The following is a 12,388-nucleotide window of genomic DNA, read 5'->3' on the forward strand; positions in this document are numbered from 1 at the left end:
TATTATTAATATCAGCCTCCACCAACATACAAGTAAAAAGGCCGCAGGCTGTAGGAAGGAAGGATACATGTCTACCTGACTCACATTTGACCAACGGGCACATCTTACCCCCCCCCCCCCCTTCTGCCTCCCGACACCTCCAGAGCGGTGAACATTCAGGAGCCGGATTAGATGTTAATGGGATCCGACACTGGGCTGCACAGGACACTGCTTCAGCTCCTTATGCAACAGTGTGACATGGAAGGTGGTGCCCCCCCCCTGCCCCCCCTCCACCCCAGCTTCTGCATCCCTTCTTTGATTGTTAGCGTCCGACGCGGCATGCTGGGCCTGCGCTCTGGCCCTCTCTGAATTATTTATCAGCCTCTTAAATGGCTCGGTCCTCATGCACCTCGGAGGCTATCTGTGCCCACTCTGTCCAGCCTGCAGAGTGTTGGGCTCATTTGAATGGCCCCCGACACGGGGAGTTAGTGTTGGACACGGTGGGGGGGGTCACGCCGTGGTCATTCCAGAAGGAGAGAGCAGAGGATGTGAAGAAAGACGGTCTGCGTTCTAAGCTAATTATTTCATGGAGTTATAGAAGTTCAGGAAGGTGGTTTTATTAAAACCATTTATAACATATTTGTTAAATGATTGAACAATGAAATGACAAATGAAGCCCACATCAGAGATTAGCCTCTCTTTGGCTACGCTACCTCTCCAGCATTACGTCTGTGTTAGCATTAGCTAGCATGGAGCACATGATGAATGGAGCCCCCGTCCTTGTGGTCCCTTCGATGTGCACAGTTCACCACATGGTCCCGTTTTCCAATCGGACCTCTTTGCGTTTTAAAGAATAGGCCGAGGTCCAAACGGGAGGATTCGGTTCCTGAGGTCCGGATAGCCTCCGAATTATTCTTCATCGCGCTGAGTGTTTAATTTTGTCATTAATTCCAAGCACTTTGTTCTCCCACTACGATCTGAAGACCCCTATAGATGGGCCTCTCGTGAATTTGGGAAACAGAACGCCACCTGCTTCCCTCTCCGCATTGATTAGAAATGACTGGATTTAATTCAAATGAAATCAAATGACACGGTGCGGTGGGGGAGCGTGACGAATGTGGAACCCGCTCGCCCGGAACCCAGCTGTGGAACCGCTGGAGCGTCTGCGGCCATTTTGGGGGCTGCAGCACCTTCCTGGAGAGGCTGGAAAATCTCTGGGAAAAGAACCAGGTGGTCTCGCGCCCAAATTGGTCAAAGGAAAATTGAGCTAATATCCGACTGCCTTTTGGGAAAAAAAAAAAAAGAAAAAAAAAGTTGCACGCCCACTTTCCCACGTGGATTCTGTGATGATGTCATGTTTCTCTTCCACTTGTACGCCCTGTAAATACCAACGTGAGGGTTCTGACTGAGCTCTCCTGTCTCTGCCCGCAGTGTCCACCTGTACTACCTTTTCCCCGGTCTGGAGGAGGGCGGCCTGGCCACCTACCGGACCGCCATCGTGCAGAACCAGCACCTCGCCATGCTAGCCAAGGCGAGTTATTGTTTTTACACCTTCCCGTTGCGGCTCGCCATCTTTCTGGGGGGGGAAGGGGTCCCCGTGGGCCCCTGTAAGTCATCCTGGAACACTCAACAGTTCCTCCTCCCATCTCTTCCCCCCCCCCCTCGCTGGCACGTTTGCAAAGAACACAACAGTAATCGTCCCGTGATGTGGAGAAAGCAATTAAAAAACTTCAATCTTTCATGTCGCTCCCCACTGAATACAAAGAAGCAGCCGCCCGAATCTGCATTAGCGCTGCGTAGCAGTTCGGCTTGTTTCAATTTGCCGCTCGCGCTAAAGTGAGTGTGATACAGGGTTCGACGCCGCCAAGTTGTTTACCGCGCTCCTCTAAAGCCGTCTGCTCAAGAACACTCGCAATTATCTTAAAAAAAAAAAACTAAACTATCTTCAGCGAGCAAACGGCGCCATCCACCACTTCACTGGGGAGGCTTAAAAGTCAGAGCGGGTTCCCTCTGAGTTGGAGTATTTATGAGTCGTGATTTAATTTGTGTGTGCGATCACGGTGGGAGGAGGGGGGGGGGGGGTTACCACCAACCGTTATCAGGCGTAATTAAATAGCACCCTGACTGTTTTTTGCCGCCCTGCCAGTAAAATCTAGCCGGCCTCTTTGGACAAATAGTCCCAGAAAGTTTTTCTGACCAAAAGTGCGCACGTTCCACTTCTTATTTTCCATTACATTTTTATAATAGTAATATTGTTATTAGTCTGAGACAAAGGGGGGAAAACTCACACACAATGCAGAGCTTTATGTTGTCGCCTTTATGTGATTGGATGGATATTTTATTTGGGCCCAGCTTCACCGTGTGAATAAGCCTGTGCCTTTTTTATTGTCCAATTAAATCCTCCTCACTTTTGAGGGATGTCCGCGATAAGCGTCTCCCTGCGAGGAGACCGCGTTACGTGATGGTCCAATAAATCCATCAAACGGCCGTCACTTAAATCAGGACACTGATGGCGTAAGGACGCCCAAGGTTCTGCTGGAAAGAAACCCGATAAATAACAACAAAGATACCTTGTGAGGTCGGGAACACACTTTGTCTGTGTGTAGAAAGTAAACTGTACACCGATAGTGCTCCGAGTAGGACAGATATCGTAGATATACTCTTAAATATAAGTATCGATAATATCATTATTGGGAACAATTTCAGCCACAATGTTCATGAAAATCTGATATTAGGACAATCATAATCGTGTGTGTGTGTGTTTTTGTGTGTGTGTGTGTGTGTGTGCCAGATTGTGCACGGCAGGCTGTATTGAGTTCATTTAACTTAACACGCAGTTGAATATATTTTCCCTTGTTTAATGGAAGCATTCCCACAGGTAGAGGTTGTGTAATAAGACGTGTAATAATACGCGTAGCGCAGAGATAAATAGGACGTCCGACACAGTTGTTGTAATTCTAATTGACTCATTCAAAAGCCGAGTAATGAGCAGCAGCCAGAATGAATAAATCTACATGAATTGATGTGGATCTTTGTGTCTTTTGGACGTCATGATGCCGGATGGCAGCTGAGCTTAAAGCCCACTTCTCTTTATTCCTACTTATAGGAAAACACACAGAATGAAGGTCACCGCTGATCTATTTTACCATTTATCTTGGGATTATTTAGCGTGTCTGTGTGTGTGTCTGTGTCTGTGTGTGTGTGTGTGTGTGTGTGTGAGAGAGCGTACTCCTCCCGTGGCGGCTTAGTGCATCATGCCACAGCTGGACAACACATGGGCACATCTGTCAGTGCCATGAAGTAGAACCTTTTCCAGCAAGGGCAGGCAATCTTTTTCATTTCCCCTGAGTTTTTATCTCCCCCCCCCCCCCCCCCCCCCTCCCCCCGCCACCCCTTTGTTTTCCATAGAGAGCCAATGAAAATGCACAACACCCAAAAAAAATGCTATTACTTTTTCAAGAGGCCATTACCGGGGTGTCGCAGGCGGCGCTCTGATATCAATGCATTTGTTTTTGTTTCAGAAACTGGAGCTGGATCGCTTCATGCTGTACGCTCACGGGCCGGACCTGTGCCGGGAATCGGACCTGCGACACGCCATGGCCAACTGCTTTGAGGCTCTTATCGGTGAGGTTTGTGTGTGTGTGTATAAATAGCTGCTATGGATCCCCCATCAGACCCGTAGAAACATTACGCATCTTTATTGATCTTAAGAGGCGAGGTTTGACCTCTACCTGGACGTTTAGAGGTCAGGCCTGCAGGTCATCGCACACGCAGTACGTAAACTCCCTCCCCAGCGCCAAGCTGAGCCTCGGCCCCCTGAGTCGGCAGCTCTTCGCTCCCCCTGATGATGTATGTGACACACACACACACACACACCGATTGGATGCGCACACAGCGGCGTCTGATGCTGCCCGTCTTTCTTTTACTGCGACTTTTGTCATCTCTCTTGTTGTTTCTTTTGGCGCAAACGCCTCCTTGAAGAGCTTCAAATCTCCGCCCCCTCCCGTCTTACCCTTTAAGCCCCCCCCCCCCCCCGCACCCCCCTGCTGTGATGTTCAGGCTTTATCAGGTGAACGATGTGCCAAGCAGATGATGAGTCACCACGTCGCTCTGCCATCCCCCGCCCACCACCGCCGCCCTCACCCCGGCAACCTTCTCACCGAATCGAGCGCTCCCTCCTCGCCATTGCTGTGGCGCCTCTCTTCGTCCTCGCCGTCTCACGGAGATGTCAAATAAAATCAAACGCCACTTTCCCAAAAGCAGCAAATAAGAAAGAAAAGCCGACTGCACCTGCAAGACAACGTTGGCTTTTCTTCCTCTCCTCCATTCAAACGGTTTGCTCCTCTGACGGAAGGCGGCGTTCTGATCGCTCTGACGGCGTCCCCCCCCCCACCACCCCCCGGGGCACGTTTTCCTGACCTTGTGTTTTATTTGTTTCCCGGCCGCGGTGACCGTTGGACCTGGGCTTCGCGAGAAGTGGCGGATAATCTCCTGCTTTGCATGGGCAGAGCTTCTTCCTCGGAGAATGTGTCTATCTCCTAACCCCGAGGCTGGGCCGCTCTCTTACTCGAGACGGGGGGGAGGTGGTGGGGGGGGGGGGACAGAGGAATGGAAAAGCAACGGCATCTGCAATGCAAATGACTGCCCTGCACCCTGAATAATTCAAAGTGTTGAATGGAAAGCTCGCTTTTCTGATCCCTTGTCATTAACTTCTGCCGCAGAGAGCCATTCTCATTTGGGCTCCTTTTGGCCTCCCCACCCCCCCCCCCTCCTCCCTCCTCCCTCTCACCCTTTTTCCTCTGTAATTTCGCTCTCGCCCACTTCTCTACCTCTTCGTCTTTGGAAAGCGCCTCCTCTGCCTGGCGCGCCTGTTGCCCTCTCAGGCCCCTCTGCGCCGATAAGCCCCCGTCGCTTCCTTCCTACCCCGAGTGTCTGAAAAGAATGGAGAGGAGGAGGAGAAGAAGAAGGAGAAGAAGAAGAAAGAGGCCCCACTCTGTTTTTATGGCCCTAATTTCCTTGTACAGTTGATCTGTGGATTATGCGCTGCCAGCAGCCATGGGGGATACAGATGGTGAACCCTTTGTGAGGGCCTTCTCTAAGCTCTTCCTATTAAAAGAACGGAGAGAAAGGATTATCTCCCACTTGCTGAATATCAGATTCTCACACAATGCAGCCGGTGTATTCATCGCTCCTTTTGTTAATTGCTGCGATGGTAGCGAGTTGGTTTTCTTACGCGAACACTCTTGCTTTTTTTTTCTTTTTTCGGCATCTCAACACTGCCCCCCCCCCCCCCCCCCCTTCTCCTCCTCCTCCTCCTCCTCTCCCCGCTCCAGGCCTGAGTTTTCTTTTTTGGAAAAGTAAGATGTTTGATGTCACAATGCACTCAGCCCGCCTTTGTCAGCGCCGTAGTGCGAATGATATTTTCCTATTATTATATTTTGGTTTATTTTTCGTTTATTTTTTATCAATGTGTTGCTTTTCTGCGTCCGTCTGCCGCTCCGGCCCCCGTCGGGCCGAGAGGGAGCGGCTTAATATATTATTTGATGGATTAGAGCCAGAGCGTTTTTGAATAATTCATTCTAGGTTATTAATGTGACTGTCAGCCGCTGGTGTTTCATATGCCCCTGACTCTGGGTTTTTATTGGTCACAGCCATTGGAATTCTACCCTCAAACATAACTCCGTACGGCCCGCCGTCACATGTGGAGATTCATTAGCGGCCCGGCCTTTCTGCGGCCGTGACCCCCCCCCCCCCCCCGACCCGGGCGCCGCGTGAAAACTTGGTTTTTCGTCCATTGGAGGCTGCGGCCGATGCTCGGATGCTAAACTTTTCCATCAGAATGGTGAAAAGTGATCAAAACTTCTTTGGAATGTGAGTGCACTCAAGTTTAAGGATCTCATAATACCTTCTTGAGTTGGCTGTTAGCCCTTTTATCTATTACTGATTACCAGGGGGGGGGTTTCTACCTTCTAGCCTAAAGAAGAGCTGCTGGACCGCTCATGTTTCCCCATCGGTCTCAATACGGCATTCAGATCCAGCCATGTGACCAGGGCATGATGGTACTGCTGGATGAGCTGCAGAGAGTGTGTGTGCGCGTGTGTGTGTGTGTGTGTGTGTGTGCGTGCGCGTCAGCTGCAACTTTGCAGGCTGGCGGGCTGTTCGGTTAAACACGGATCTGCGTTTAATGATTGCGGCGAGTAGTGCGATGGATTTGATGGCTTTGGGGCAAACCTTTTTTTGTGCACGGACAGCCCGCCTCGTCGAGATTTAAGTGCAGATCTTCTTCATCAACGACCCTTTTGATTGACACCAAAGGTGTTGCTTTGAGATTTCAATACCTTTTTTTTTTTAATCCCTGGAGGCGCTGCTCGTTCCTCCCGTCCTCCCTGCCTCCATCACACCTTCTCCTTCCTCTTGGAACAAGTTTTGAAAATCTATTAAGAAGTAAGAAAAAAAAGTTACAAGGACTTTAAGGTACTCGCATAATCAGCTTTGTCATCAAAACATGAAGGAATCTGTCTCCCCATCATCTGCCTCGTCTCTCCTCCCCCAGCTGGTCCTCAGAGGAAACATCTGCTGCGTGGACAACTGACGTCCACATGATGCTCAGAGCTACCCCCCCGCCTCTGGAGCCCCCTTCAGTCGGCCTCCTTAAACATCTACGAGGGTTGGAAGAAACTTCTGGTGGTTGGGGGGGGGGGCGATCCTTCTACCTCTACAATGAGGGGGTAGTGTGGAGGAAATATGTCTCTGATTTTGGATGGTTGTTAGCATCGTTATCTCCTCCTGTCATCTAAAACCCAGCCACTCCCCCCCCCCTCCCCCCCCCGGCCCCCCAATCCAGCAGCTACTTCCATTATTTTACCACTCAACTAGACTTTTGGAATGAGCGGGAGCCCGCGACTTGCCAAACTAGCTGCCGGGGTGAAACGAAGTTGTCGGACTTAGTCAAATTTCACCAGCATTTAGCCAATGGATGCTGGTAATCTCACCCCCTTCAACCCCCCCCCCCCCCCCCCCCTTCTCGTTGTAAAGTAAAGGGGGCAAGGCACACTGAGTGGGATGGTGTTTGTCTTTGTGCTCAGTGGTTTGTTTGTGTCCCATTATGGTGTCGGTCATGTAGACTGAATCTTCTCTGGGTGTGTGTGTCTGTTTGTGTGCACGTGTGTGTAAATGGCCTGTGAACCATCTGAAAGCATTCCCCCCCCCCCCCCCCCCCCCCCCCCCCCGATGATGAATCCTTCATATGTTTTTGATGTCGTCCATGAAAGCCGTTTCGCGCATTTAGACTTTGCAGCCGTGCAACCATTTCCACCGGCTCATTTATGCACATAATAAAACCCTCTGCACTATTGTACACCCAATCTGCCAGGTGGTTATTGCTTTCTAAATTGAATGACCCCCCCCCCCCCCTAAGTGTGATGGTTCCAAGTTGTATGCGGCTTAGAGGCAGCAGGATAGTTCCACTGATTTTAGTGGGAAAGAGACAAAACAACAACAAGTTTCTTCTGCTCTCTGCAGTAAGGACCCATCCTGCATTGAATTTCTTTCTTTGTGTGATATCTTTTGTGTGTGTGTGTGTGTTTTCAACACATTGTGTGATACGTGCACCGATAAGTCACGCTCTGAGCGCGTGGGCGACGACAACGTGCCGTCCGTGGGTCTGAACCGGTGTTTTTTTTTTGGGCCTACTCAACCTGGAATATGTGACTCAGTTTGTGTGTTTTTTTTTTTTTTTTGTTGCCAACCCCGTGCGCCGACGCAACGACCCCCCCCCCTCCAAAGAGGTCATTGCACCTCCAAAAAGGAATTAAAAGGCACTCTTTCCTAACTTATCGGCGAGTTCAATTCATTAGAAGATTCTCCTGTAGCGCGTCCTAGCGCGTGGTAGCGAGTGTCTGCACTGGCTTCAGTTGGTCTGGTCCTCATGCAGGCCTTGTTCCCTCTTTGTTTCAGGTGCTGTGTATCTGGAGGGGGGCTTGGACGAGTCCCGGCAGCTTTTCGGCAGACTGCTTTTCAAGACCGAGGTGAGTGTGTGTGTGTGTGTGTGTGTGTGTGTGTGTGTGTGTGTGTCACTCTTTGTCCTCAGTGTACGTCTCCCTCCTCTCGCCTCTTATTACATTGGTTTTAAACCCACGCTCCGGATACTTGTTGGGAAACGGCCACATTTCGCTCTCAGAAACCAGAGATCTCTCAAAGAAATCTCCCCCCCCACCCCCCCCTCCACCCGACTTGTTGTGCGTCCGCTGATGTGCACAAAGCCGAAACAACATCACAGAGGAACAGAAGAGGGATGAAGCCGCGGCGTGTATGTTTAGTGCGGCGGAGCGGAGGTGTGGAGCGCCTCGCTCGGCCAGGACACCTGCTGTTGTTGGTGAGCGTGTGATCAGCTGGCGTGAATAGCTGATGAACGGATGAGTATTTGCATTCATCTTGGCCAGGAAGCGTTATGAGTCAATTGTGAAACGTCTTGGTGTGCAGCAGCAGGCTGCGCTCTGACTGGACGGGGAGGGTGGCGTGGGAGGTTCTGGTTGGAGATCCGCTCCAATTAGAATCCTGCAAACTTCTTTTGAAGAACGAAGCAGCTGGGGCTCTTAATCCCAAAGTGGAAATATCAAATCTATTTAATTTGAATCAAATACTATTTGTTAAAGACAAACGATGCAACCAATAATTCTGCTACAATCTGAAATGGTTTTTAAGTACAGTTGCAGTTACAGTCCTTTGATGGACAGAGCGTCGGGGCCTTGGCTCGGGGGTGCAGGGTGGAGGATCCGTCCCCGGGTGGAGAGCCGGAGCGTCCTTGGTGTCCTTTTTTTACGGTCCTCCTCCTCCTCCTCCTCCTTCTCCTCCTCCTCCTCCTCCTGGTCGTAAAGCCAAGGTCTTCCCTCGTGTGGTGGTCAGAGAGTTCCTTGTAAAGAGCGACTTTACAAGGGAGCGGCTGAAAGAGACCGGGCCACATTAGACACCGGGTTCTCATGGCGAACAGTGCAGCGACGGGTGGAGGCGGAGGACGGAGTAAACCCCCCCACCGAGCCAACATGGAGACAAAGGAAAAACATGCACTCGCGGACAACTTCAACTTCTAGTGCAAAACAAAGCGCGGAGCACACTGGCGTCCCTCGGGTCCAGAAAGATGGCGGCTGCTGTTTAGTTTGTTTCATGGAAAAAGTTTAGGACTTGATGTCCAGAGAGGAGAGAAAAGATGGAGGCAGAAAAAGGGTGTGAAACACGGAATGAACCAAAGGAGATCATTTGTATGATGTTAGATGAACTCAAACTCAATCAAGCATCACAGGACCCTTCATCAATGGTTAATGAGGATATTGAATTAAAAAGAGGGTTAGAAGTGAGATCTGAAAAACAGCTCAACTTGTATGATCTCGTCAAAGGATGTGATCCGTGTCCTTTGTTCTGCCCACTTTGAAAGTCTCTTTCAAGGGTAACGAGAGCGCGGAGAGAGAGGAGGCTCAGACAACCTCCCTCTTCCACGCAGATTTGACCAGGGGACAAAGGCAGGCCGACTCCTTTCCCTGTCGCCTAGGGGTGGTTACCATGGCGACGCCCCGTCCCGGCCCAGTTAGCGCCGCAAAAAACGCACTCAATAACCGCGCACTTCCCTCCTCGCGGCTCGGCCGGATACGAAGTGGGCGCAAGCGAGAGAAAGGGGACTTCTTAGCCGTGGAAACGGAGGATTGAAATAGTATGACTAAGGCCCCCCCCCCTTCCCCCCCCCCCCCCATGAATCCTCCTGATGGCTGCTCTGTCACACGAAGCTGAGAGCAGACAGATGGCCGCCGACCAGAAAGCAAGCCAGACCCGCGTCTGGTGTTCTGGTGGCAGGCGGGTCGGTGGGGGGGCATTGAAGGGGGGGGGCAGACTGCAGAGATGGACGGACAGAGGGGGGAATCGCTCTGTATTTCTAGCACCATCACTCGAGAGTCTTCACGCGGCGGGTCACGCAGCTGAGGGGCTCTCCACCCACCCCCCCCCCTCATGAACTGAGCCAGGCATCTCTGCGGGTCTGTTGGGGAGTGATGTTCTACTCCCCCGTGGGTGGTCAATCCCTCACCCTGTGCCCCCGCCCCCCCCTATCAGAGCTACAAAGACAAAGCATGCCGTCGCCACCTCAGGAGTTTTTACATTCTCTGTTTCTGTTATTTCCGTCTTTCTTTTTTTTTTTTCGCTCTCTGCTCGTCACCTTTTGCTGTTTCCCAAAACGACTCCGTCCTGGGGAGGGAATCTGGCTTCGTGGCACTCAGAGGCCCGGAGGAAACAACGGATGCTAATTTGCTAATGATGTTATTGTGAAGGTTATTAAAGCGTCAGCGGAGACGCGGGGAGCGTCCTCTTCAGGCAGAGATGCTCCATTGCTCCCAACCTGGACTCCACAGCGCTGTCCTGGGGGGGGGGTCGGGGGTTCTTTTGATGAGCAATCATCATAATGACGATCTCACTAGTTACCATGGGGCTTTTATCAACACAGACACGCAAAGCAGAGCTTTTTTTTTTTTTTTTTTTTTTTTTACTTCTGAGCCGGTCGCCATGGCGCCGCTATGCTCGCTGCAGCTAGCCCGCGCCGCTAAGAGCTAACAGATCTATAGAAGGCGAGTTGTAAGCGGGTCAGATGGTGGTGATCCACGGCAGCCTGTGCAGCCCCCCCCCCCCCCCCCCTCATGGACATGAGTGGATGTCTCTGTCCCGCCACGTGGACCACAAGCCCCCTCTTCCCCTTTCACTCGGCTGCTCTTTGGCCGCTCAGCACCCCCCCCCCCCCCCCCCCCCCCCCGGCGTCCCTTTCTGTTGACACCTGAACGCTTTGTGGGACGTGACGACTACGACCATTATGTCCAGCGCTTTCCCTCCTCTGAAGAATGAATCTCTCTCCATCACAATGAATCCAGCACAGTGGGGTGAAAGTGACCGCGTCCGGGGCCCGCATTCGTCTTTTCTGATGATGCCTTCAGTCATTTGATCATCACGCCGTGAGCTGGGAACAAGCACGTTGGCACAATCGGGACACACTTTTTTTTTATGTAGGGTCTCCCTCACCTGCTTATAGCCTATAGCAAAACGAGGCACTTTTATTGTGAAAAATATATGGGATGTTTAGCTTTGTGAAGCAGTTGTTGCGTAGTGCAGCGAGGAGGACTATTGCGCAACAACAACCCGGGGACTCTCATTTGAAAGAATTCGTAGGAAATGAAACGTTTAAACGTACAATCGTCGTGCTCAGACTCTGCCGAGGTGACGTTTCAACAAGAAGGACCAAGCCAACGGACCTCCCTCCCATCGTCTCCCACCCTTCACCCCCAATGCATTCCTAATGGCGGCATTCATCAGCCATTAGTGGGGGTAAAATAATAATGAAAAGTAATGCATGTGCACATTCGGCGGCCATTCACATTCACACGTTCCTGCCCACACTCCCCCCGGAGGTGTGCAAGCGGCGCTCTTCCCCTCCGCCATAAATCACATGTTGGACTCGGCCAAAGACTTTAGTCTTTCTCTCAAATTTTTGGAAGATCACCTTCAGCATCTGCAGACGGGGGGCCTCTTGTTTTGGGCCGGCCGCCTGCTTTCATGTCGGCATTGATCAGCCGACGCCATCTCTTATCGACCTTCGCCGCCCGCGCTAGCGCGTTTGATGGATTGATTGGCGCGTGTTGCTGGAGACCAATTTGTCAAGGAGCACTGGACCTTGTCGGAGAGGAGCACCATTATGTCCCAATCACGGCTGGCCAACACTCCCCAGGGGTGATTGGCGGGGTAGAGAGCGCGTGGGCTGAAGGTGTGTGTGTGTGTGTGTGTCTGTGTGTGTGCGTGTATATATATACACTCACCGGCCACTTTATTAGGTACACCTGTCCAACTGCTCGTTAACACTTAATTTCTAAGCAGCCAATCACATGGGCGGCAACTCAGTGCATTTAGGCATGTAGACATTGTCAAGACAATCTCCTGCAGTTCAAACCGAGCATCAGTATGGGGAAGAAAGGTGATTTGAGTGACTTTGAACGTGGCATGATTGTTGGTGCCAGAAGGGCCTGGTCTGAGTATTTCAGAAACTGCTAATCTACTGGGATTTTCACGCACAACCATCTCTAGGGTTTACAGAGAATGGTCCGAAAAAGAAAAAACATCCAGTGAGCGGCAGTTCTGTGGGCGGAAATGCCTTGTTGATGCCAGAGGTCAGAGGAGAATGGCCAGACTGGTTCGAGCTGATAGAAGGGCAACAGTGACTCAAATAACCACCCGTTACAACCAAGGTGGGCATAAGAGCATCTCTGAACGCACAGTACGTCGAACTTTGAGGCAGATGGGCTACAGCAGCAGAAGACCACACCGGGGTGCCACTCCTTTCAGCTAAGAACAGGAAACTGAGGGCTACAATTTGCACAAGCTCATC

The 12,388-nt window shown here is 51.3% G+C and overlaps 1 protein-coding gene across 1 annotated transcript in view; it reads left to right on the forward strand.

Annotated features, from left to right (window-relative positions):
• drosha (drosha ribonuclease III) overlaps positions 1-8,478 on the forward strand; it is a 29,564-nt gene extending 21,086 nt beyond the window's left edge. Inside the window, exons 21-24 of the mRNA XM_062559348.1 lie at positions 1,411-1,510; positions 3,501-3,603; positions 7,936-8,006; positions 8,461-8,478. Coding sequence (XP_062415332.1) covers positions 1,411-1,510; positions 3,501-3,603; positions 7,936-8,006; positions 8,461-8,478 — 292 coding nt within the window. The remainder of the gene's footprint in view (positions 1-1,410; positions 1,511-3,500; positions 3,604-7,935; positions 8,007-8,460) is intronic.
• The last annotated feature ends 3,910 nt before the right edge of the window (positions 8,479-12,388 follow it).

Source organism: Pungitius pungitius, chromosome 19 (genome assembly GCF_949316345.1).
Source record: "Pungitius pungitius chromosome 19, fPunPun2.1, whole genome shotgun sequence".
Taxonomy (NCBI): domain Eukaryota; kingdom Metazoa; phylum Chordata; class Actinopteri; order Perciformes; family Gasterosteidae; genus Pungitius; species Pungitius pungitius.